The sequence below is a fragment of the Chelmon rostratus genome, chromosome 16 (genome assembly GCF_017976325.1).
Source record: "Chelmon rostratus isolate fCheRos1 chromosome 16, fCheRos1.pri, whole genome shotgun sequence".
NCBI classification, from domain to species: domain Eukaryota; kingdom Metazoa; phylum Chordata; class Actinopteri; order Chaetodontiformes; family Chaetodontidae; genus Chelmon; species Chelmon rostratus.
This window is the reverse complement of record NC_055673.1, coordinates 15,031,540-15,057,044: the sequence shown is the minus strand read 5'-3', so window position 1 is coordinate 15,057,044 and position 25,505 is coordinate 15,031,540. Positions and strand designations below refer to the sequence as shown.

Genomic DNA, 25,505 nt, shown 5'->3' with positions numbered 1-25,505 from the left:
GGAGGAAGAAAATAAATGAAACGAAAAAAGCCAGAGCAGAGAGGGAGGAGGACGAGGCATGCTCAGACCAAGTGAAGAGAGAGAGTGCGCTATTCTGTCCGACCTGCCAGATCCGTGTCAGCCCATGCTCCAGCTTCTTCTTCACGTAGCTGCGGTCCACCACCGACTCGTCAGAGTCCGCTGCCGCTGCGTCGCCTAAGGGTGTTCAAACAAAGCACACAGGCAGATTAAAAACCAACAATGAGACATTTATCTACTGTTTGACTGTGTCATTTCAGCATCACTCAAAGGATTTCATTTACTTATTTCAATGGACGTCTGCACAGCGATGCACGACCTGGACAAGAGTAAAAAAAGACCATTCTTATGGTTGATGAGAAAGCAAATGAAAAGTATCCGTGCGAATGTGGATGGAGAAATGTGGTGTAGCTGATCCGCAGACGTGACATGCTCGAGCATTGTTAAAAGTCCTTCATCATTAGTTTGACCATGTAGACAAGCTGAATTGAACTCTGTGCTTCTTCTTCTGCACAGAAGTGGTTGTCAGTCAGCACCCGACAGGAGTGTAGGTCACACAGTCTCTCAAGACAGGAAAGACTGACAGTGTCCTAGAACACTATAGGACAATGCTGGATGACACTTAAATAAGGTGTTACGGTTCTGTGCTCTGTGAGGCAGTCAGAAAGTTTCAAGTGAACACGGTTCCTCTTCTAATATCTGCTCACTCTCCTCTCTTTTGTTGTTTTTTTTTCTTCTCACCGATCAGATCAGAATACCGTGTGCACGCCGCCGAGGCTGTAATGTCACAGGAGCCACGATACTTTCCCCTTGCTGAAAACTGCTTCAATCAGTCTCAAGCTGCTTGCTCTGTTTGAAGTGGATCTCTGGGAAAGCCCGCAGCAGCGAGCTTGCAAGTCTTCTAGCAGGTGGCCGTCAATCCCACATTAAATCCCTTTAATGTGTTGGGAAGACAGAAAAATGGAGAGTTGTCTTGGTCATGGATTACCTCACTGGCTAATACCTTGCTCTCTTTTAAAATAACTCAACTTCCACATTAAATATATGCTTTTTAAATTCATCAAGAATATTACATAAATTACCTTTTCCTTGTTCATTATCCTACAGGATATTACTTGCATTTCAGAAGAAAACACCTGGACTCTTGTTTATTTTGTTGGTCTTGTTAAGGAAATTCAATTATTTTCCATTTCTCCACTCAACAGCACAGCCAGCTGCCGGGGTCAGCTGCAGGGCTTCTCTCCTCCTTGGGATTCAGAATCTCAAAGAAGTGTTAAAGGGTAAGATGCATAAAGACGTGGGCTCTTCAATCCTGGCTCTCTCTGTAGGAAGTATGCCTTTCCTACCCACTGCAGCACCCTGATAACGACCTATCGTTACTGAACAACTTTCAGTGCAGCGCAGTATATAATACCGCAATAGTCAAGTCATACATAATTACAACAGTTCCTAAGAGAAAAAAATAACTCTGGTCAGGGCTGTATAGAAAAAAGCCAGAGTGAAAAAATGAAAAATAAAAATCTGCAGCATCTGTTATTAGAGTTTCGTTTCACTTCTGCTTAAATGGCATTCTTTTCAAGGATTAGACAAGAATGTATATTTACAGGCAAACACAACAAGTTGGTGAATCCATCTCCATGTGTGCAAAACACAGGCAGGAGAACACATCATTGATGAGAAAGACATTCAAGAGGCAAGAATTTCCAGCCTTTGGTCTTTGCTATAAGAGCGCTGAAGAAAACATAAATGTGTCAATGACCGAAGAATGTGGATCTCGCTGCCTTTGAGATCACACAGACATACTGCCCTTCATTAACCACTAAACCAGATGATGGTTAGACACATCAGTCAGTAAAAACAAGGGAGACAGGCATGAATCATGGGTCGTGTTTTTCTTATTCTGAAGCAGTGAGATGGTTGAAAGACCTAAAGCCTTAAACACACAAACACATAATTTAACTCTCCAAGCTGTAGTCAAAACAGAGCCAGTGTACACTGAACCTGCTGGGTGAGGCGTTTGTCCTCTTAGCAAGAGAATAAACATCTCTTGCTGTTTTGCCTGTTTTTAAAACAAGTAAACTATACATGTATGTTGCATTTTCCAGAAAAAAAGAATGGCACTCAATAGCAGAGCTACATGTCAAACATTTCCCTTTTTGACCTGAGAATGGGTGGCAGTGAGGCTGTTCTCATAATGCCACACCAGAACAAAAAGCACACCCATTAAAAAAAGAACAAACGTAAATTTTATTACACCCACACACTGGGTATATCTAATTACACAAACATAATGACAGAGAGCAAGAGAAACACCAAGGACAGTTGATGAAAGCTCCCCCATCCAAGTTGAGCGAGGGGGTATTGATCTTAAAGACCAAGGAGAAAAAAACCCCACAGCAACAGACACAAGAAGTGCTGTGTCGGTTTCCAGTGGGAATCAGTGAACCTGGATAAATCAAAGCTCCTCAAACCTTTTGGGTCTGTGAAGGGATTACTTCACTGTTATACAGACAAAAAGTACAGAAAGAGAACGGTTTCATTCAACAACACCAGTTGTTTAACATACAAAGACTGCAAAAAGCTGTGGGGTGTTGAGGTGTGACACAAATATATGGAAACGTAATCCTGGGATTACACAACGTTTGATAATTCTGAAGAAACAACACGCCGTTCTCCATATATGAAAACACATCCCAGACGTGCTCACATCACAGGCTCCCAACTCTGGTGACAGGTCTAAGTGGAGTACAGCTGCCTATGTGAAAAAAAGTTGTATAAAGCTTTTTGTGGCTGCAGAGGTGCACGAAATCAGGTAAATTGCCACAAGTGATGCCACCTGAGCCCGTGTCATCTGGGCCTGAAGACTGCAAGGTTGAAAATGAAAAAATCTCAGGCTTAATTGAGTTTACCAGACCTATGCAGCCCACTCGTCACCTCTGCTTGAGGCTAGCAGCTTTAGGCTACCTCGTCCGCTTAGTAGCTGAGTTACATTGTGGGTAATGAAGGAGCCATGTTTTCATGAGGAAGAAGAAGGCGTGAAATAAAATAAAACAATATCTCTGTTTCTCTGGTCCATTGTGAATCCAGCAATCTTGTACAAGTGCAGTGCTAAATTGGTGGAACATAGCCATAGTTCATCAATCATCACTTAAATATTAACGTCCCTATTAGATGATCACCTCTCCAGGAAAAGAGTAGAAGAAGAAGAACTCCGTCCTCTGCAGCATAGCTCACCTGACAAGGTTTTCCTACTCAGTTGTTTATTTTCATCAGTCTGCATGCAGACCAGCGCTTTACCCACAGGACCTGTTCTAATCATGCTCTGAGGCTTACAATTCGCAGCAGGGAGGATCTGCTCAGCCTTGCTATGGATTCTGACAAACGGCTCAATACACTAAAAAAGAGAAAAAATCCTCCAGGAGAATTCATGTCAAGTTTTATTTCTTGCAGTAGCTCGGAACAATAAGTTTCCCTTTACACATACATCACTAATGCATAACCTCATGCCCCACCATAATAACTGTTCATCTTTACGAGAAGTTAAGCCTTGCATTAAGTTTAACATGTCTTATTTAAACAAGTGAAAAAAATCAACTGTCAATACTTCTCAAATCTCAAAATACTGTATATAAAAAATCTTAACAGGTTGTTTCAAGCTCCAACAGTTTCACGCCAACTCTAACAACACGGATTCACATATTAACTTGAACTGGTCGAGTGTGTCTTACCCCTAGGGAGAGGGAAAGCTTCTCCTGTCCAAGAATGGAGAAGGACTGTTTTGAGCACCAGAGAGGCAGGATTATTTGGCGGACACAGAGATATCACTTTCATCACAGCATATCAAATTTAAATTCTGGCCAGCAAGAATACTTTTGCACCCCGCTATATCACGGAGGTTTATCTTCTCTCACCAACTGATGGCAATCATCACACTCAGAAATGGATGTGGCAGTGAGTGATACACCTCATGCTTTTCCTTGGTGTTCGGATTTATATAAAATATGTGCCGTTTTCATTCATCTCAGATTCCAATGTTCACTGGGATCGTGCTCACAATTTATGTCAAACTCAAGCCCTTTCCATCCCTCCACACTACCCCCACAGCCACTGCTGTCACTTTATACTCGTCATGATTTCTAAAAATGACACTGTCGCGCACTCTAATCAAATATGAAAATTTCAATGGCTGTTTTAAACTGTTGCTTTTCAAACTCTGTCCTTGAGAGCCCAATAACATTGGTTATGATTTGAGTCATTAACAGGGACACAGCTGGTGAACACAAGTTTATCCTACCCTAAAAAACAAAAGAATATACTGTAGGGCATGAGAGACATCGTGACATGGCAACTTGACATATCTGGGTTTCATTTAATGAGCACAAGAGCGGTAGTAGGAGTGATGACTTGTGAGGAGGAGAGAGTAAAAAACTATTTGGAGAAGACAAAGTGAAATGGCGCTTGTGAAAACCGAGAGCCCTGACAAAGGTGAGAGAGTTGCGACTATGACTGATTAACAGATGACGCAAAACTGAGAGGATTGGGTGCGCCAGAAAGAGCAAGGCTGAATCAAAGAACAAAAACTAGCTGCGTACTGTTTGATGCTGGAACAGTAACAGTTGTCATCCAATTAAACATTCAATACAAACTACCTAATACCCACAATCCTGATAAAACTGCAAGAAATATCCTATTCAAATTCAAAATCAAGACTGGATCCCTTTAAAGCATGTCTAACACCATGGGAACTGAACCCCTCTGAAAAAAAAACCCCACCCTGCTAACTCAGAGTCACCATAGTAACCATTAATTACTCGTCATTTCTATTATTATTCTTTGTCTCACTTCTATTTGGGGGATGATCAAGCTCTAGGTTTTGCAGCTACATTCTCCATAACGCTCTGACGGATATAAACATCACTATTTCCATTTTTAGTCTGTATTTTTTCACAAACATTTGGCTAACTGCAGCATTAAAAGTATACTGAATTAGATATTAGCGCTTCCTGTGTGAAATGTACCCATGAATGTTCACACCTATTACTGTATTATGTTCTAGAATTGTAAGGATCATGTTTTTTTAACTGTGATGTGGACATCGGCCATAATGGTATGACAAGTCTACGTCACACTGAATCTGACAAGATGAGTATGTCTGATTTGATTGATTATTACTTAGAGAGGGAGTGACTGTGACACACCGCTAACTCCCACTGCTGCAAATGGGCGGAAAGGTTTTCATTTACCTTTATTGCCTCGATGAGCTGTGTGGCACACATGAGCGGTGCTGCTGCTTCTGCATCTGTTGACTGTGTCAGTAAGCGGGGCAAATCAGCAGGACAAACAACAGTAACTCACTTCCAGTTGTTATCATAACGCCGGCATGCATCTGTCCCGATTATCTCCCGCAGTCACACTCTGCACCTTCCATTCAACTCTCTGTCTCAGGCTGAAACCTTCTGCTTTACACAAACCTGCTGCACTTGAAACTAAAATCTCATAGTGACAACGAAGCTTGTAGTCGACCAATAAGAGTCATCTAATGAAGACAGCAAAGTACTTCATCCCTTAAAACACACAAACAGCACAATATCTACTGATGCTTTACATGAGATTTCTGAGTTTGTCCCAGTTTCCTCCACTTTTTTAAATGACAATATCCCGTTCATTCACCCATGCTCTGTGGTGGTTGTCAGTGCAGTTCATGTCACTGGTAACTCCCACTGTTGACCTGGTGTGGGTGTAGACAGCCTCCCCAGGTTAACTTTTTAGAAAGCCTTAATAATGGTCTGTTAGTGTTACTACAGAGAGGGAGGAAAAGATAAATGAGAGGAAAAGCCACTCCTTGCTAATCAGTAGATGGCAGCCAGTGTTTGACCTTTCGTGGCATTGTGGGTAATGGTGACTCAGGGGACAAACAAACACAGGGGCCTTACCTCCCCCGCTGGTTTCAAACTACAAAACAGGAGCATGTGCATGACTTTGGATAAATCTTTACAAGTTTAGCAAGAGAAAAGTCAAAACACAGCTCGCTATACAGAAGCAAACTGTTGACAGTAATTGAGAATTAAGGTGTGCCAAAAAATGTAGAATAAAAAATAAAGCAGTACAGCTGACTTTGAGATGTATAAAATGGTAAAGGAGACAAAACACAAAACTCCAAACAAGCTCCAAACAGTTGGGACATATTGGCCTGTAGTGCTGCACCAAATGGATAATAAATCCCACTTAATTTCAAGGGATTGCATTCCATCACATTTTCATATATATATATATATATATATATATATATATATGTATATTATATATATATATATGCACACACACACACTGTATAGACATGCCAATCAAAAAAAAAGAAAGAAAGGAATTGCAATATGTACTGGGAGAGGTCAGTAAACCATACAGCATGATATTTTATATATAATGCTCCCCAGGTTAGTTTGTATGCCATGTTACTAGCAAGCATTAATGAGGTGTGAAGGGCAATTCTCAGCTTGACTGCTGAAAGCAGATCATCTTCTTTACTATAACAGAGCAGACAACCACCATACGTTTCAATACTAGCCTACATGGTTCATGCCCATGCTCTGCATGTACATGTTACAGATGCACAAACTGACCGTGGTTATTTGCTCTCACACACGGAGAGACCCTGGCGCCTGCCGTCAGTGCTGATAAAACACGACAGGGTGTCGCCACAGGAGCAAATCCATTTTGTCAGGTGGGTGTATGACCCTGGCCCTATATTGCTACCTGAAGCAATCTTTCCTTTCATCAAGTGGCGGGATTAATTACTGAAACATTACACTGACCAGCTCAATATATCAAGTGGCCACAACCTTAAATTCAATGGGATGCTCTCTATTTGCTTTCTCAATGAAGAGAGAGGTGAGATCGTGTGTGTGACAGGAGGGAGGTGGGGGTGGAATGATCTTCATTGAGTCTGACCATCAGGACCTCTGAAGGCCTCTTGTGTGAGATGGGGGTCATCGCAAAACACTCTTCGATAAATGAGACAAGGCCTGTACAGTGGACCATTAGTCTGATGGACCCCACCCCCACACACATATCAGGATAAAGAGAAAAAGGTGAGAGTCAGGACAACGCCAGGGTCTGGGGCACCTTTACACAGAGGACAGAGGTGACAGCAAATCAAATAGCGAGATGATAGATGGGCCTCATGAAAGGGAATGTGGTGTATGTCCTTTCTCCTGTGGTGCGGATGGCATCTAATGAAGGATCCTGAGGACTTAGCATGTCACTAACCATTCAGGACATCCGTGTGTCCTCATCCATTCCCCTAATGAATTCTCTACAGTGTGTGATATGGAAATGAGCTATCTTTCAGTTAGCAGTAGGAAGGTACCTGCTAATTTGACAGTTCTGTATTTGCAGCTGATATCTTTGAAAGTCTTTGGCAAGACAAATGATATAAACAGCGAGGAGGTGAAAAGTGCTATACACCAAATCCAGTATGGTTTCTTTTTTTACACTGGTAAGAAATTAAACTTCTAGCGGAGCTTACAGCTAAACCGCAAAATATGTACTGCCTTGACAACTGAGCTTCTTGAGGCTGATGTTTTCACATCTGGCTTACTTAAGGCAGGATGGAGAGAAGCAGCAACACAGGCAAGACTTCTCTTGTTGATCCAGACGTAAGCTTTGGGTTTGGACAGATGTGGTGTTCAGTCGTCTTGCTGTTCTTAATGGGCCGTAACTTGAGCACAGCTATACCGAGTTTCCAGTAGACAGCGAGTGTACTTTGTACTGTTATCTTCACAAATGTACCCAACGTACAAAGAGAACGGGTAACTTGCTATTTCTTTTAGAAAATGATCGCACAGGTTTAGGATCTCAGCTAGTCAAGAATGTCTCTGAAGAAAACAACAAAAAACAAACAAACCCATGTGGAAAAGGCTATGATTTTAACTGAAGATCACATATTTGTGGCAAGTTATCTGTAAAGAGTACTGTAATGTACTAATAAGAGCTGGATTTAAAAGTCCTGATTGTCTCCACATGGAAAAAGAGCACACTCAAAGTCAAGCATGAGACATGAGAAAAAATGCATCTTTCATGGTCCCTCACCTGTGCATATGTTTATCCTTGTAACCATACGACTGGGTCATACTAATTTCACAAAGTGAATTCAACAATGTGTACATACAGTGTAGGTTATATTCATGCAATTAGAACAGACTGTCAAAACAATTTACATTTGATAATGTTACAGAAATTAATGCATCTAAAACACTGCATTATTAAACCACAGGGCTACAGTGCTTGTATCGTTGCAGACGTTCTACCAATCACAGTGAAATCAAAAGTGATTATTTCACCACTGAAAGGCCTTGACCACACATATACAGATATTTTATAAAAAGGATATTTTCCACCGTCCGTTTAAACAAAAAAATAATTCTGTCCACGCAACCTTTGTTTTGCAAAACATCTCTGTATACACAAAATCATGTTGAAAATGATTCTAAACGCTCCAACAAGTGTGCCAGGCCAGCGGGCAGCTTTTAAACCCTAAATCAACAATGTCAAATACCAAAGAAGAACATTCTAAGCATGCATAGTGAGCTTATTTCCCTTTGGTGGTAGCAACTTACTTTTCTGGTGCTATCCAAACATAAACTAATCAGTAGACCACCGCTGTTGTTATTTCAGACACTCATTACACATATACTGCAATACTGCAGTATATGTGTGGTCAAAGTCTCATTCAATGACCTCGACACTGAAAGGGAATTTGGTAAATGCTGAAAAATATATGCTGCTTCAGTATCCGTACCACTACACTGTGCGCTGCACTGATGCACCAGCACACATTCAATACTCTTTTTCTACACTGAGATTCAATCATGCCTTTCTGTGAGCTATAAAGCTGATAAACCTACTGCATGCTGAAATTAAACAGCCAGGAAACAGTGTTGAAAGTGTGGAGAAAGCTGACCCCATTCTCACCAGTTCTTTGAAAACTGAGTACGCAACTGACTTTTTTGGCTTGGGATATAAATAGCAGATTTGGTGTTTTGTGATTAAATCTAAATGAAAAACTAGAGAAAGAAAGCAGGCGACAAAAAGAGAATTTAGAAAGAATTTAGAGAGAAAAAAGGAAGACGAGTCTGAGGCATCAAATATTAGCTTGTGCAAAACAGAGTGTGTACAAGTCATGTGCTCCCTCTTTAGGATCTGGTACATGTGGGAGCTTGCTGTATCTTATATTCTTATATTTCTGGCTCTGTAAATGCACCAAGATTTAAGAGTCAGAAGAGAGTACCATTGCTGAATATAAACAGATTTCTGAAAAAAAAAAGCTAAACGGTAAAAAGTTAAAAGGGTTAAACAGGTATAGTCTCTTACCTGGAGTGGGTGAGGCCTCCTGTTTGTCATGCTCCTCGTGCCACTGCATCGTACGGTGGTAGCTCAGCATCACCTCCCACAATGCCTTGCACAGGTCTGTCAGGCAGGGAATGTAGCTGTCCAAGGTAATATGCTGCCAACGGAGAAGTGATGAAAACAAGGTCACTGATGCTCTTTCCTGCAGTCCACAAATTCCTTGTCATAGTTTCTATTTTTATCTATGTGCTTAAATTATACTGTATTTGCATAAAATAAAAAAGGAATACTTTCAGAGTTATGAGACACACACTGTTGAACTACTTTAAAATGAATTACAAGATTCAGTACGAGACTCAAACAAAAAAAGATAAATCAGCTGTCCTCTATGTTACATCTAATTAAAGCCTGCTTATACTCATCATTCAAGGACACCGTGTTGGAAAACATCCATTTTCTGTGTCAAAAGAAACGCTTTCATCTTATGCAAGAACTAATTAATGTAAAACCTGATTAAAAGAATGATGTTATTGAGATGATGTCTTACTAATACACTGGGTATACATTTAAGAATATCTCTGATGTGCACATTAGGCAGGCTAGCATATGACACCATGACAACTTGAGTTCAAAAGCAACATGGACAGATAATTCAAAGTTTTTATAATTGCATTTTAGTGAAATGAGCGTTTATGGTACCTGTAAGGAAAAACTATCCGTTTTAGCAGTCATGTAGAAAATGTATCTCGCAAAGCTATTCACTCTCAGGACAATAATGTTCTGTATGGTTGAAGTTCATATTCATTTTCTCATATATGAGATTTCTGACAAAACAAAGGTCAGAGCACAGTACTGTAGATGTAATGTATCAGCTATGATATAACGTTCATATGCCAAGGTGTGAGGTTACTTGTTGCTTTCATAAAATGGTCATTTATTATTTCAGCATGTTATACAACACTGTGTCGCAGAGCACATATGAAGTCCTACCATGTATTGTACAACAAGAGTGAGTGAAAAGAATATATCAGTGACAATTCTCATTGTCACTCATTGGGGGGGGGGGGGGGGGGGGGGGGGTAAATAATTATCTACCTTCCTACATATCTGACATGTCTTAACCCATGAACTAACTACCATTCCTCCATTGAGCTTCGTGAAATATCACAGTGGTGCTAAATCCAAAAGAAGAGAGCTAAAAATGCAAGTTAGAAAGTACTCAAAGGAAAACGCACACTGCTGTTTCTCCTGCGCACATTCAACAGATGAACACGTCTGATCCTGAGCTCTTTGGAGGCCAGACGGACTGGAAAAATCGTGTGTTAAATTAAAATTTGGCCCATCGAAGAAAGGTGCAGCTGGCACAATAGTAGCCACTGACAGAGTTCAAGGCTCTACAGCACAACTCGCCTGTCAACATGTTCAGAAACAAATTAATCACTGTCAGATGAAACAGTGCTGTTGACAGCAGCCGCACTTTACTTTGCTTAAACCACTATAATGAAAAAGCGCTTGCAGACCTCTGCTATCTTTCACAAAAGCACTGTAAATTACTCGACACAAGCCTCACACACTGACGGTTGCTGAGAAAGAAAGTAGTGCAGTGGAATTAAGACCCCAACTGTGCAAAACCTTGGAGTTTCACACAAAGCTCTGGCTTTTTCCTCTGACATATCCCTGAGTGACAAACCACCACTTGCCAGGACAATCTCTCAACAGAACATTTCTTAGTGAGACACCTGAAGCAGATTCACGACTGTAAGACCATCAGCAAGACAGTTTCATGTGATGACTGCATTCTTAAAAGATGTTAATGACAGAGCTGTTGACCCAAGGCACCTAAACTGCTCAACAGGCGTGAATCCACTGCTGTCAAGTGTTGTTATTTAGGTGTTGTAAGAATGAAATGTTATGAATTCAACAGCCATTTCTCAGAAATGTGATATCACTACACAGCAGTTTAGCATGAAATTAAAGACTTATAGCTCTTGAAATTAAAAGTGTGAAAAGTTAAACAGTCAACACTGTTAAAATAAAGAATTTGGTAATATACTATATTGTATTAAAGCACAGAATATTCAAGGTAAGGTGATGCTTTCATACACATCAGACTTGTATCCATCCATTCTCAATTGCTCATAAAAACAACATGCCCTGCAAAACCTCCATTGATGACAGTCAATTATGCTCTTAACCATGTACTAGATACTCAATCAAATTTGTTTTAACTGCACTCAAACTTGAGAGATTTATAATACCTTTGCTGAAATACACATTATTATATTTTCTTATTGAGGATGTTTTTGTAAGCATACACAGTGCCAACTCACCTCCCCATGTACAATTAAACAACAAACAGCACCACCCAATGAAACACTGTCAATCATAACACCGGGCTACTAAATGATTACACCTAAACAATCTTATAGTACATATTAGTTGGGAATATTACTGAAATCTGAATTTTCTATTTGTGTGTATCCACCATTAAATATGACATAGAATACTAGCACTAAGAGACATAGCCACTATCTGGCACTACACTAAATAAATAAATAGAGATAAACATAGCTGCAGCAACAAACAGGCTCTAGCACCACCAGTCAGATAGGTAAGTTAATGAACCAGTTCTGACAAAACAAGGCTTACATTTGACATTCCATGTTCTCCACCAGCCAACTGTATCACAACAGCATGTTGCCAGGCAACTGAGGTGAGGGTAAGAGGTGTGAATGTGTGTGGGTTTAGGTCTTCAGACGGTTTTATGAGAGGAAGCAACCTCAGCTACCTTGAATACCTCAATACACATATTTTGCTGGAACCAGCCACCCACCCGCCTTGCCGGACACAGCTTTCCCAACAAGTGCAGTGACGACAGCTCAGAGGATGCAGGCTTGGGATCGATTTTGGAACAACCACTTTTTTGAAGACAGTTACCCCTAATTATGCAAACACAGTAACATATGCCAAGCTGTGTCAGGGAGGTTTTGAAAAGACAAATCGCTGAGTCCATCTTTTCGCACTGTGTGTGTGGATGTGTGTCGGAGTACGCATGAAAGGAAATGCCAAACATTTGACAAAAGAGATGTGGATCAGACTGCAGGTACCCTAGATTTAGCTGATTCACGTTCTTTAGGAATAGACAATCAGACCCCACCCCCTCCTTTCAAAAAAGAATAAACAAACAGATTAACCTGCAAGAGATCAACAACATAGTCAGCACAACTGTAGACCTGCTGTGTCAGCAAAGAAGCAAAGAACAGTACACTCTGATAAAGAGAAACTCTCACACAGACTCTTAAACACAACTTGGTGGATGAGACTTAAAAGAGTCTGGACTGACTTTGAGCCAACATATATACATATTTTTAACAATACATCTAGGCAGTTAGGTACAGTGGGTTACTTTGTAATCAGAAAAAATTCTTGAAACTATTTGGTGAACAAAAATCATTGCATTTCCCTTCCAGATTTAATCCACTTGAGAGGATATTAGATTTGTCTTTGTAAGGTCAAGGACAAGTTTCAGATCTTTTTTTTTCTTCCAGATGGCATAAAAATCAGTCAGTCAAAGTTAATAAATAAATAAATCTGCATAAAAGTGAACAAATATATATTATGTAAAATGTAAAGACAAAAGGATCCAACATAGAACCCTGTGGCACACCCTTAAACAGTAATGAAACTGAATTGCCCATTCTGCTTCAGTTCTGTTGTTCAGGTAGGTCTCAAACCACTCAAACAAAGCCAATACCTTCAAACATTTAAAAAAATATAATAATCGTTGACACTATGGCATGCTTTTGATGATAAAATTAATAGTTTAAAACAATACTCCTTTTAATCATCATCACTTTACGTGCAGTTGTCGAAGTTCTTTTAAACTTCGACTTAAACTGACATTAGAGAATAAGGTACGAGATTGAGGTTTCACATAGGATAATCTGCTCCCTATTTCACGTTGTCCTTTAACATGCATGATCAAAAAACTTGCCATGCACAACATAAAAGCTGACTGCACGTTGGCTTTGTTGAAGGCACTGACTAAGTGTCCATTGGATTCAAAGGCAGTATTTTTGTTGCTGCTCAAAACACGAATTGCCCAGAAACACACAAGAAAAAAAACATAAATGGATACAAAAAAAAGTAAAACGCTTTTCATAATAAAAGCTACAGTCTTTAGATGTCTACTACTGTGGCAAAGTATGAGACCAATTTCTATCCATAAGAGCTGGGATGATAAGATGCACAATGTTTGGAGGTAAATTAGTTTTATTATGTGAAGAAGCCCTCTGCAGCCATGGCAAAAGCAACCGTGCCTCCATCCACTCCACTGCCTCACAAAATGGTCCATCCTTTAAATGTACAACTGCACTAAAGGTCAACGTATTTCAAAATAATGGGATATTACACAATAGAAAGTGTGATGGAACACTCTGAGTTACTGATGAGTAGGGGTTTTAAATTGTTGGAGTGATTTCTCTATCATCTGTAGAGCTAATGGCTTTGTATAACACGGGTTAAAAAAAATACTTAAAAGCTAAAGCCCCACTAGCAGCTTCTAGTGGTGACTCAGTGAAATGATCAGAAACAGTATTTCTGCTAGTATATTCCCATTTGCTGCTATTTTTCAGTCTAGAAATCCACAAGTTGGCTGGATGAACATTGTTACTGTAACTACTGTGGTACATAAAGTATGAACAAGAAGTCATCTCCTCCCTTATGAGAACCTGATTCTGGGAAGTGAACCATCCTTTTTCCATGAGGAGAAAAGTAAGACAGACCAGGGGATTGATAAGGAGTGAGGCTGGCCAATAATGATGAGATGTTGATGCAAAATTAATAAGACCCTCTCACAATCAGAACTGACCTTTCTGAGCGTTCCCATTTCCCTTGAATTTTAAGTTGCATAACCAAGAGGTAAGTTCAGAGGGTCTAATGTCGCTCTAACATTTTCTAAACCTTTATTTTACAACAGCAGCTGAATAAGTTTGCTCTTCTCTTGTCTGACTCACAGAAACAAGGCTGTTGGTATAAGTCTTCCTCCTCTTCTTCTGCTATCTGTGTGTTACCATACAAAATCCCCGTTGCTATGTGAAATAACAATAACACCAACCACCAAGCTAGCTGGCTGCACGCTAAAAATGTCAAGTTTTGACCAAAATTTGGATTGTGTAATAAAGAAGGTCTGCTAGGTACTTTGGCATGTTTGACGTGACGTGGGTTTGCCTCCCCACGTGCAAATGTTCTCCCAAATCTAGTTCACCCCTGACTCTATTTTGCAAGGACACCGTTGCTGTATCCTGGGCTTGGTGTTGCTCAAGGTGATTGTGATGGGTTTAAAGGAATACAGACAAGCCAAAGCAATTTTTCCTCTATACCAGAATGATAAGCCAGACATTTCTCCAGTCCTAGCACTGCACTAAACCCAAGTGTGAAGATAGATTTACGCTATGTGAGACTAGTTCTTCTCACAAACACCAGGTTTCCCATTGACACAGTACCCCAGCATGAACACATTCTCTGCTGAGCAGCTCCACTGAAGCAGGTGAGGGTTCGATGCCTTTGTGAAAAGCAGACCAACAGTATTTCTCCAAAGGGCAGAGAGTATTGCTTAGCTAATCTCACATTTCTTCAGCTATTCTGTTGGTTTGAACCAGTACTTGTCACATGTATATTTTTATACAGAGAGATATATTCAGAGAGAGGGTAGGAACAAGTCAATGCCGCCACTGTGCTGCAAAATCCCTAACAACGTCAGAGAAGGACACTGAAGGACATTTCAAATACTCAGAAATCTCAGAAAAAAACAAGTTCAATCATTTTCAGATTTTCAACGCCTCTTCAAAAACCACCTCAGTCCAGTGTGTGCGCAACACATAAACCACACATTCATTTCACGTGGGTACTTCAATTAGTTCTCATTTTGACATTTTTAAATGGCAGGTACATACAGTAAGTGCCGTAAATTAAATAATGTACCACAAGGAGTAAAAGTATGCAAACACTTGATCTCCCAATAAAATTGCTTCATACAGGCTGAAAATGCTGTCAGCCTCACAAATGAACTGTGTGTGCGTGTTCACATACCTCTTCATTTGCGTGTGCTGCCCTATCAATCATGATCACACAGCTGAAAGTGTGACGACACATCCCATCAATCTAAAGTTGGTAAGAGTGTTTGCACAGTCTATGTATATGTGTTTGTGGTAGGAGTGGGATCATCGAGGCAACACGGCATGCTGACAGGATATCTATCAAACACAAGTAAGCATTAGGATGTGTCTGTAACTACTGTGCAGTTCCGTGCACACAGTATTTCAGGGGATCCATGACACAGATTTCCAGAAAACCAAATAACAGCTAGGTCAACAGGAAAAAAAACAGGTAGGTAGGAGGTATCTTATCTTTCCAAATTCATTTGAGATGACAGATTAAAAACAAACAAAACAAAAGTTCTATATGGAATAAACTTTTACTGTACACACGATGTTTTTCACCATAACTCAATTTCAAGTTCTGATCGAGGATTACTCCCTGACAATCTTACATTAAAGAGTCTATAATAAAAAAAAATAACAGTTTATTGTCCCACCCAACCTATTCCATTCCATATTTGACCTCTTTTCATGGTTCAGTTTGAAGTGACACAGAAACTGGTATTTCAAACCTTTATTCAGCTCTTACAACAAAAATGTCCTTCCAGCCATCTTGAATGCGGGTTACCATTGAATCCTCAGGATCTAAACTCAGGTCCTTGACCTGGAACCTCCACCCTTTATGAATTGAATATTGCTCCTTCCAGACCAGTTATCCGACTGGGGTAGGTAGGAGGAGAAGTAGCACAAAGGTAATAGATAAAGAGCAGAGTGTTGTAGATATGAGCACAGTGGGCAATGCCCCTAGCAAAAGCTGTGCAGTTAAACAGCAAGGCCAAACAGAAAGCCAGAGGGTCAGAGAGGGAAAAAAGGGTGACAGCTGACAAATCGGGAGAAACTGTAAAGAAACAAACTGCACCCTCTGATCTGGCAGGGATAACCTTTGCCTATACCTCTATATACTCCTCCACACAATAGGTCCGACTTTAACACGACCCTGAGGGAGGAGAACTCACTTTCAACCAGTTCATGATGCATTGGTGAAGTTATGGCTCGCTGGCTATGCAAATGCATTTTTTTTTTTAAATGAGGGGGGGCATAGAGGGAACTGGGGAATGTGGGCCAGTATGGAGAGCCCAGTCAAAAAGTGCTGCTGCTGCACAGCATTGGTTCTGTATTGTGAGCAAGATTAATCATCTCATAGTGAGGGGCCCCGATAGACTTTACTTTTCCCCTTGTCTCAATCATGTTCTCCTTGCACCCTTCTCCTCCTTCATTTCACTCTATTATTGAGAATCTGTAGAAACCCTTGTGATAAATAAGCCGTTTTTCGCTTGGCTACGAGGCAGTAAGAAAGCCAGAGGAGTAATGTGAGTAACACAGTGTGTGAGTGTGGGCCCAGCAGTGTATCAGAGTCTATTCAACACTTTGCAGGTGGTGTTTTTATTCAAATTTCCACTTTACTGACTAAAGAAGTGGCTGGTATTCACACTGGCATCTAACAAAGAGGAACAAACCTTTTTTGGCCTGAAAGCTGTTCAATTACAGACAGAATGAGTGAATACTGGTGGAATAAATTGACCAACCACACACACACCTCTCCTTACCGTGCAAAGGTCCTTGTACTGCATCTTCTGGAACTTGGTATCAGCATTGCCGGCACATAGCTCCACATATCCCAGCACCACTTGGAACACGGTGTTGTGGATGGCCTGGGTGAAGTGCATGTGCAGCTGGTCCATAGCAGTCTGCAGAGAGAGCCAAACACACTGTTATGAAAACTATTCATGTCAGGATGTTACTGACATCTGCCAGTGTGGATCTGTGAAAAGGCAAACAGCAGGGAAATTGGAAATCAAACTTCTTGGAGACACATGCTGTTCTTGATGTTTTAAATTATTTGCAGACGTGTTATGTTAGTTACACAAGATGGCATGAGGGAAAATGAGGATAACTGTCTACCCTGGGAACTGCAGTGTTCTAGTCCAAGTGAAAATGGGCAATTTTGTCTCCAGTTTCCATGATTCACATCTCTGAAACCAGCTTGCTGTGGAAAGTTTCATTAATAAAGCAATAAGAGCAAGGAACAAACATAAAAAACACAATAGCAGAGACATATTAGTGACATGTATAGTATGGTAGCGCAGCGGACTGCCTCCAGCGCTGTTCATGAATGTTCCATTCATCTGATATGGAACACACTGAGCCATTTCATCAAAATGAGTCATTATCAGGGGCCATAACTGAAAGGAAAATTCACCAAATTACTCTTACACTGTTAAATTTAGCATATTAAACATCATACAAAAAATGAAACAACCTGTCTCCTGCATTTCCCCTTTGGCTTTGTTTAAATTCAGCTATGGGCTGTGAATTTCCTCCTCAAGGCTGCATTCATTGAATTTTTGGCCATTTGGGGGCAGCACAACAAGCTGTAATCACAAAACTGACACATTTATCACCTCATAAAGTTGTTATGGCTAACATGTTAGCAAGGAGAAACACAGCAACAGTAGCATTAAGTTGGAATAGTGTTTCTGGCCACCGGCTCAATGTAAGTTCAGTATTCACACGTCTTTTATCCGATTTTGTTTTATCGTTTCCACAGACTCCTGAGAAAGATATCATTTGCTTAAAGCTCAACTCGTCTTGGACAGATAGTGTACAGAAAAAAAGCCTCCTGCTGGAGCTGGAAAAGATTTGGATGACAGCGGTAACAGTAAACAAAACAGTAAAGTTGCAGGCTTTAAAACAAAAACCATGACTGAGAAGATGTTAAAATGCTTCACTGAGCTGAGGGGAACTGCAGGGTTGGGTGATCATTTTCTGTGGGTTTATCACTTTATTGACATGTATGATTCCAGTGAGAAACATGTTGTCTTCACGTAGAGACTATTTTTCCAGAGGAGTCCAGAGGACTGAGCTTCATCACATGGTGCAATGACAATCTCCTGAAGCTCAATATCAGCAGAACCAATGAGCCTGTACTGGACTACAACGCTTCAAATATGGATGTTGCTGCAAAGAAGCTGCAAACTGTGGAACGTGGATGCTTCACACACATCTTCAACCCGACAGCACAGAAGATCTATACAATCAGCACAGTTTAAAGGTGGATGCCCAAGATTAGTGTCACCAAGTCACTACCTGATTGAATGTGAAATATGGTCACAATCTCCCCTTCTGCTCTTGAGTTATGGTGCTTAATAGTGGCCAGAAAAGTGTTTTTGCAGAACAACAAGCTGTCACAGAGAAGCTGTCCTTTGACCTTTTAGATATAAAATGCCATTGCATCATCATTTTATCCTGTGAGACATTCGTGTGAAATTTTGTCATAATTAGTGTATGATTTCTTGAGTTACGGTCAAAAAAGTGGTTTGTGTGGTCACAGTGACATTTGACCATCAAACTCTAATCAGTTCATCCTTGAGTCCAAGAGCGGCTGTTGCCCGCATGGAGGCATAAAAACGTCTGTGCACAACCTTGCTCCACTGCACCGTGCACTTTTTGTGCCTTTTCAATTTCAAGTCTGCTGTCCCTTATTCTCTTTCAAAGTCCAGTTACATTTAGCATCATTTTCTGCCTTGCCGCTTCCCACCCACAGTCTCGCTCTGGGACCCTAGTGAAATGAGGACACAAGAGTCGCAGGAGATATAGCACAGTATTGAGCAAAGCCCTAAATGTAATGTGTGTTGTTGTGCAATTAGATTTTCTTACTGCAAGCTCATGACCACTCAGTGTTACCCACATCAATTCTGCTGCCACAAAAGTAGTCTTCTCTAAGAGAGTTTCACTTAATCTTTCTGAAAAACACCAAGAAAATCGCTGGCTGTAGAAAGCCATCATAATCTCCAACCATTAGTCTTTATCCATAATTGTTAATCAACTGCAAAAGCAAACAGACTGGTTCTTCTGCAGCCACTTTATACCAAACTAGCAGATGTTTCACTGAGACAAATGTTAAAAAGCAACCTGGTTGTCAGGCTCATTAGGCTATGAGCAGCCAGTGCATCCGAGCCAGGTAATGAGAGTGAGAGCTAAGGGACCAATGTCAGGGGAAAGGAAATGCAAATGGTCTGAGGTGGTATTCTACCGTGTGTCAAAAGCATTGTGATGCTGATTACAGTAGCTACTGGATGACACAGTTCATTCATGTATCCAACTGAGAAGTGTCAGGCTCAAAGTGTGAATGCGTGTGAAAGCGAGAAAAATATTTAGATAAAGAAAGTAGCCAAACGCGAGAGACACAGATACAGAGGTGATTCAAAGGTGAAGAAAGATAAAAACAAGAGCAGACTCTTCAGCAAAAGGCAGTCGACTCCCTGGTCAGCTTTCGAGTCTGAAAATGCTTATTATCGAAGTCATAAGAAAAACATTATTCATTCTCAACAAGCCTTGATGAGGCAGTCTCTGCCTCGAGAATGGCTGTTAATGTCAAGAGGCATACATAGCATATTTATTAACACTGACATTGGTTTAGAATTTAGTTTAGAATAATAATGACACACTATGTTTGCTGTTGTACGAGTGCCAGGACGAGAATGAGGCTCTTTTTTGGTCGCTCCGGTTATGCGACGATTAACGACGGCACCTTGATTTCTAATTTCTAGTGTAATTCCTCAAATACCCCTCACACATTAGTGCTGCCAAGTGTAATGTGGAGACGTAATTTGATTTTAGAATGTCTATCCCATTAATTAACAGAATTTACCACAGGGCTATAACAGCTTTACAGTAAAATGCCATGTTTGCAGAACATTAATTTACCCTGTGAAACTCAATTTTAGACTGGCAAGTAGCCACACATCCACCAGCTGCAATCTGGCCCAGCTCCAACATCCACCATAAGCCATAAGCACTGAATCCTCCCAGACTTTCATTACCATCACCAGTAGACTCAGCAAAAATGTGTGAGTGCAGGGGTTCAAAATGCTGGATAAGGAATGGAACAGCATTTGTGGAATCACAAAGGCCACAAACTTGGCCGAAAGGTGTTGCAGGTTATTTTTGGACACAGCAGCCTCATCATCGTTTAAAATGATCGTGCACAGCTGAATGGCTACTCAGTTCAGCTGTTACTGGGCCACAAATGGTCATACTTTTCAGAGTAGGAACATAACAAATGTTTCAAGAATAACAAGGATAATGTAAGCACAGAGCGTATCATCCACCCTTACACCTCAAGCCTTGACTTATTACCCTTACCAGAGGGCTCTGGTACACCTAAGCACACCTAAGCAGCGAACATAAAGTCAGGGCTGTAAGAAAGGAAAGAAGGAACGCAAGTCAAGGCACAAGAAAGAGATGAGGGCCAAATGAGATGCTGGAGTTGATGATGGAGAGCGTTGGCTATGAAAGAGAGAGGCTGCAGCGTTACGGGTCAACACTTGTTGTCAGTTTCAGACAGAAAGATGCTAGTAATAAAAGTGTCATTTGAGGTTTTGGTCGAACATATTTGTCCCCAGTCAGGCTTTACAGCTTCAAAAAAATGTCACACACAAACATGTCGTCATGACAGTATCATCTCAGCCGTTGTGGCAGCTTATGTTATATCATCCAAGGATTATTTTGGAGAACTCTGTTCATATTGTGGCTGATTCTGTGGGTGTGAGTTGATTGACAGTAAGCAGAGCACAATCACAAAAGATGGCATGCACGCCTTGTAGCCTAAAGTATTTTGTACTCCAATGAAAAGACCCTGAATTCACTCCCTGGTGCGAAAGCACTCCATTGAGGCAAGAAGAAATAAAAATAACAAAGAGAAACTTGAAGAAACTCCGTTACATTCTCATGTTTTCTTTGATGGTTTAACCAACCTGTCTGTGTAGGATTTTGTTAAACTGTTCTAACCTAAATTGTGGAAAAAGGTTGTGAAAGTAAGGAACCAACAATGCTGTTGACAAACTGCACACAACCTGAACTACTGAAAGGAGAGGAACAGCAAAGATGAGCGACACAAGCTTTTAACACAAGCTGCCATTTAATCCCCTCCCACAAAAAAAAATGCCAGTGAGAGAAAGACAAAGAGTCAAACATCCAGTCATGTTAAGCCATTCCCTGTGACCCTGTAGACAAGTCAAACCACTGACCTGTGTCTTGCCCAGGAGCGTGTAGGCCAGCTGGACCTTGGTGTAGTGCGAAACATCAAAGTGCTTACAAGTCTTCGACAGGGCAACATCAAGCTGTTCCTGGAGGCAGAAATAGAGAGATGACAAAGAAAAGGGTTAGGGGGTGAGTGAGGGGAAGAGAAAAGAGAGGGATTATCAATGTTAAAACCAGGATTAGATAGAGGATAGATGTGCAGATGTATAGCTACCACACAGGGCCAAGGACAGGTAATTGGATGTGGGTGTGAGTATATACTAGTGTGTGTGTGTGTGTGTGTGTGTGTGTGTGTGTGTGTCTGTAAGTCTTTGACAAAGAGATAAAAAACGAGGCGCAAAAAAGTAAGACAAGGTCAGCAGGAAATGAGGAGGTACAGGGATCTGCAACCCTGACACAATAAGCTGACCTCAAAGAATATAGTGCTGGCAAAGACTAAGCGATCAAACACCTTGCATCTGCACGCATTTTCTCAGGCTTTGTTTAAAGCTGCACTTAAACATGACACAATGACTGCTACAGACATGTGGCATGAATGCTCTATTTCATTGTCCAAAGTACCCCGAGAAAAGTCGAACAAAAAAACTAGTGCCACTGCAAATTGGTCTAATTATATGGTGTGGAATTTTAAAACTCCTTTGGCATTTTAATGGTACTTTATAACAGGTCATTCGATTTGTGGCAGACAGACCATGCTAATTTTCACTGGCGTCGTCTAACTTTTCAACAATGTTCACACAGAAATTCTTTGTGTATGTTCTGTTTAAATACACGATGTGCAGTGGAAAAAAAAAAGATGGAGAAAGGTGAGGGAGGAAATACTGTAGATTAACTCGTTTTGTTCAGTGAAAACACTGTAAACTTAACATGATGCATAATGACAACTGCATCAAACAATTGTATATGCTGAACAACAGTAACACAATGTCACTAATAACACATGATCTGTGGTTCTGCTGTGCCTAATCAGGCTTGGAGGACACATAGTGTTTTTTCAGTAAAGAAGAATTGCTTCACTCAGTTGACAGACGTTTCTATAAAGGGCCTGGACAGTAGGTTTTGGTTATGTGTATTTGTAGAATATATCTATGAGAGTGAAATTGGCTCTGAGCGCTCTTCAGATTAAGGTGTGAGATAGTTAAATCCTTTGTACAAGTGATTACCTTCATGATTTAAAGGGATTTCGCTTGGTTTAATCACAAACTCTGACTGCTGACAGGTAAACAAACGGGCATCTCGGTGCATGGCTGTTTCTTGTGTACAGAAAAAACTTTAAGTAATTAATCTACTGAGGCGGCGCAGCAGCAGTGCAGAGAAAATTGCTCTGCGTAAGATTTATTACATACAAGTATCACAACACAGCTAGAGATGAAACAGATATAATTTACTTTACTTGCACACTCACAGCAATGGCTTTCTGATTGTGTCAATATGAGGCAGACCCAGAATGAGAAAGCCAAACTATCAAAATGTCAAAATGAAGTATAAATTGCTTCTTTCAGATGAGGGCTTCTGGAAAATTACAAGGTTAGAGCAAAATATTATTCACTGCTTAAGGTCTCCTTACTGATATTGCTCTCAAACAATGGAATTAGAGAGAGGAGAGAAGCACAAACCTCTATTTGCTCCAGAGTGTCTTGTAGTTTGGAATTCAATTCGCTGTGGGGGGAAAAAAGCAGGTGGGTTAGCTACTCAATTCTGAAGCAGAATATGGAATCTACTAACATGAATATAAATTAATCCATTCATTAGTGTCTGTTTAAGATATTACTGGTTTTGTTAGTTGAAAGAAAAAAAAAATCTTGAAAATCAAATAATGGCAAATGCACATCCCACGATATGGGTCCAAGCAAAAACATCAAATTTCTGAGTTTGTCGCATGACATGAAGTGTCCAAGCTGTCAATTTCCAATGACATGAAACATAAAGAACAAGCAAATCATCACATTTAACAATCTGCAACCAGCAAATCCTTTGAATTTTATGCAAAAATATATCAAATTCAGACATTCGATAATGAAAATTGCCATCAACCATTTTTTATGAATCGATTAATTGAGTAACACTTATGGGAAGCAGAATATGACATTGTTTGTATGTCCAAATTAACGGAGTTATCCAAAAAGACTTCCACTTCCCAATTCTCAGGCAATTCTGGGCAAAAAGGGATCAAATGTACATGTAAGTGATCAAGTGTGTGTGTGTGTGTGTGTGTGTGTGTCTGCATGTACGAGACTATCACAGACACAAAACGCCTCCGCATCCTTGGAGCGTGCTCAGATTTGGCCTCATCCTGGGAAATGCTTTCAACTTAAAAGCTGCGAAGTAGCAACAGAAATGACGACTATTTTGCCCGTCCCAAGGCACCGCCAATTCCCTTGTGACTCTCCCCCTGCCCCGCACCCATTCATAATCATCCTCTGTTCCGCCGCTCCCTGCCTCTGTCCCTGCTTTGCTCGGGGTCTTTGTCAGGTCAGCCCGCTCTTATGTTGTGCCTTGTGAGACTGCAGTGGCCCAAGGGAGAGAGTGTCCTTAACAAATTGCTAATTAAGCACCTCAGCTTCAGCTGGGGATCAAGCAAGCAGAGTGAGGAGGAGGGAGCTGAGAGGAGACTGCAGATTGAGTCCCACAGGTCGTTTGCAGAGCAGGTAACGAAATGAGCATGCCATTTCAAAACCTGATGCACTGTAACCTCTTTCTTATCTGCCTGTGTGTGTGGGTGAGAAATATTATGGGTTGGTTATGGACAGGAATCCACACCAACTGAAAACCGACAGTTAAGAAGTGTTAAACAAAGTAAAGGGAACATAACTGGAGTGTCAGGTGCAGGATGCAGAAGGTGATTGTCGACCTCTCTCCCCCCGCTAGCTCCCACCTCAACCCCCTCCACTCGGGAAGGAGATTCCAGATTTTTTAAGTGTTGGACATCTCGCCTCAGGAACAGCGCATACCCTGAGGCTGTTCAATACTTGAACTCTGCAGCAACAAGCACTTTAAAACGAATGTAGCAGCACAAAACACTTCAGGACTTTATCATATTATGTGTGTTTGAATCTACAAATCTGAAAACAGTTTTTGCTGTTCAGTTTTTATGCATCTACTTATGTGTGTGTTTGTCTGTGTTTAAGAGCTGCGCTGAGGCAAACTGGCAATAAAGTATTGAATAGAACTATCAAAAAAAAAGAGCTGAGACTCAATTTGTAGCTAGTTAGCACAATGTGAATGAATAGACAGATGTTGATGATATGTGACAGATGTTATGCAGCCAAAATGCTGACAATAGAGTGATAGTTTAGTGGAAGCTTCTTTCTCGACTATCAGTGACTGAGCTAAACTGCCAAGGATGATTTTCCAATCGAACAATATGACACAGCAGATATCAATGGAGCACTATTCACAATCTCCCTTACTGCCACACTGTAACTAAATCCAATGCGTTGGTATGCGCCATAGCAAAGATAACACCACACATTCACAGCTACAAGCTCAGCAAGGCAAGTCACAGCCAGTATCCTCAGTGGAAACTACAACTACAGGCCAGTATAAAGAAAACATACAAAGAAGTAAGCTGGCTCAACTACAGAGGGGTGAACAGATCAATGTCAGGTTCTGGCTGCTGAAGAAACAGAAGTGAATGTCCATATGCAACGCCCAGGAGAGTGCTAAACAAAGGCTCACCGCTCTAGCAGCCACACTGAGGAGATGCACCAGAGGAGCAGAGGCCAACAGGATAAATGCCCTGTTCATCACAGATTGTTCAAGTGTACTCCCACGCTGCAGTGTGGTAGAGTAACAGAAGCTAAACCACAAACTGAACAGTATTGGAAGAGCATATGAGACAAAACAAACATCCCACAAGACCAGCACTCAGGGCATAACACACCTGAGAGGAAGGGGACAACTGCAAATCTGCAGAACACGAGCCAGTCAGCATCACAATGG

At 40.9% G+C, this 25,505-nt stretch overlaps 1 protein-coding gene across 1 annotated transcript in view; it reads right to left on the bottom strand.

Moving 5' to 3' along the window:
• The window catches only part of vps50 (VPS50 EARP/GARPII complex subunit), a 96,168-nt gene that overhangs the window by 42,816 nt on the left and 27,847 nt on the right, over positions 1–25,505 (bottom strand). The window contains exons 10-14 of the mRNA XM_041955491.1: positions 23,180–23,222; positions 21,551–21,649; positions 17,069–17,209; positions 9,388–9,520; positions 104–195 (exon numbers count right to left, since the gene is read on the bottom strand). Coding sequence (XP_041811425.1) covers positions 104–195; positions 9,388–9,520; positions 17,069–17,209; positions 21,551–21,649; positions 23,180–23,222 — 508 coding nt within the window. The remainder of the gene's footprint in view (positions 1–103; positions 196–9,387; positions 9,521–17,068; positions 17,210–21,550; positions 21,650–23,179; positions 23,223–25,505) is intronic.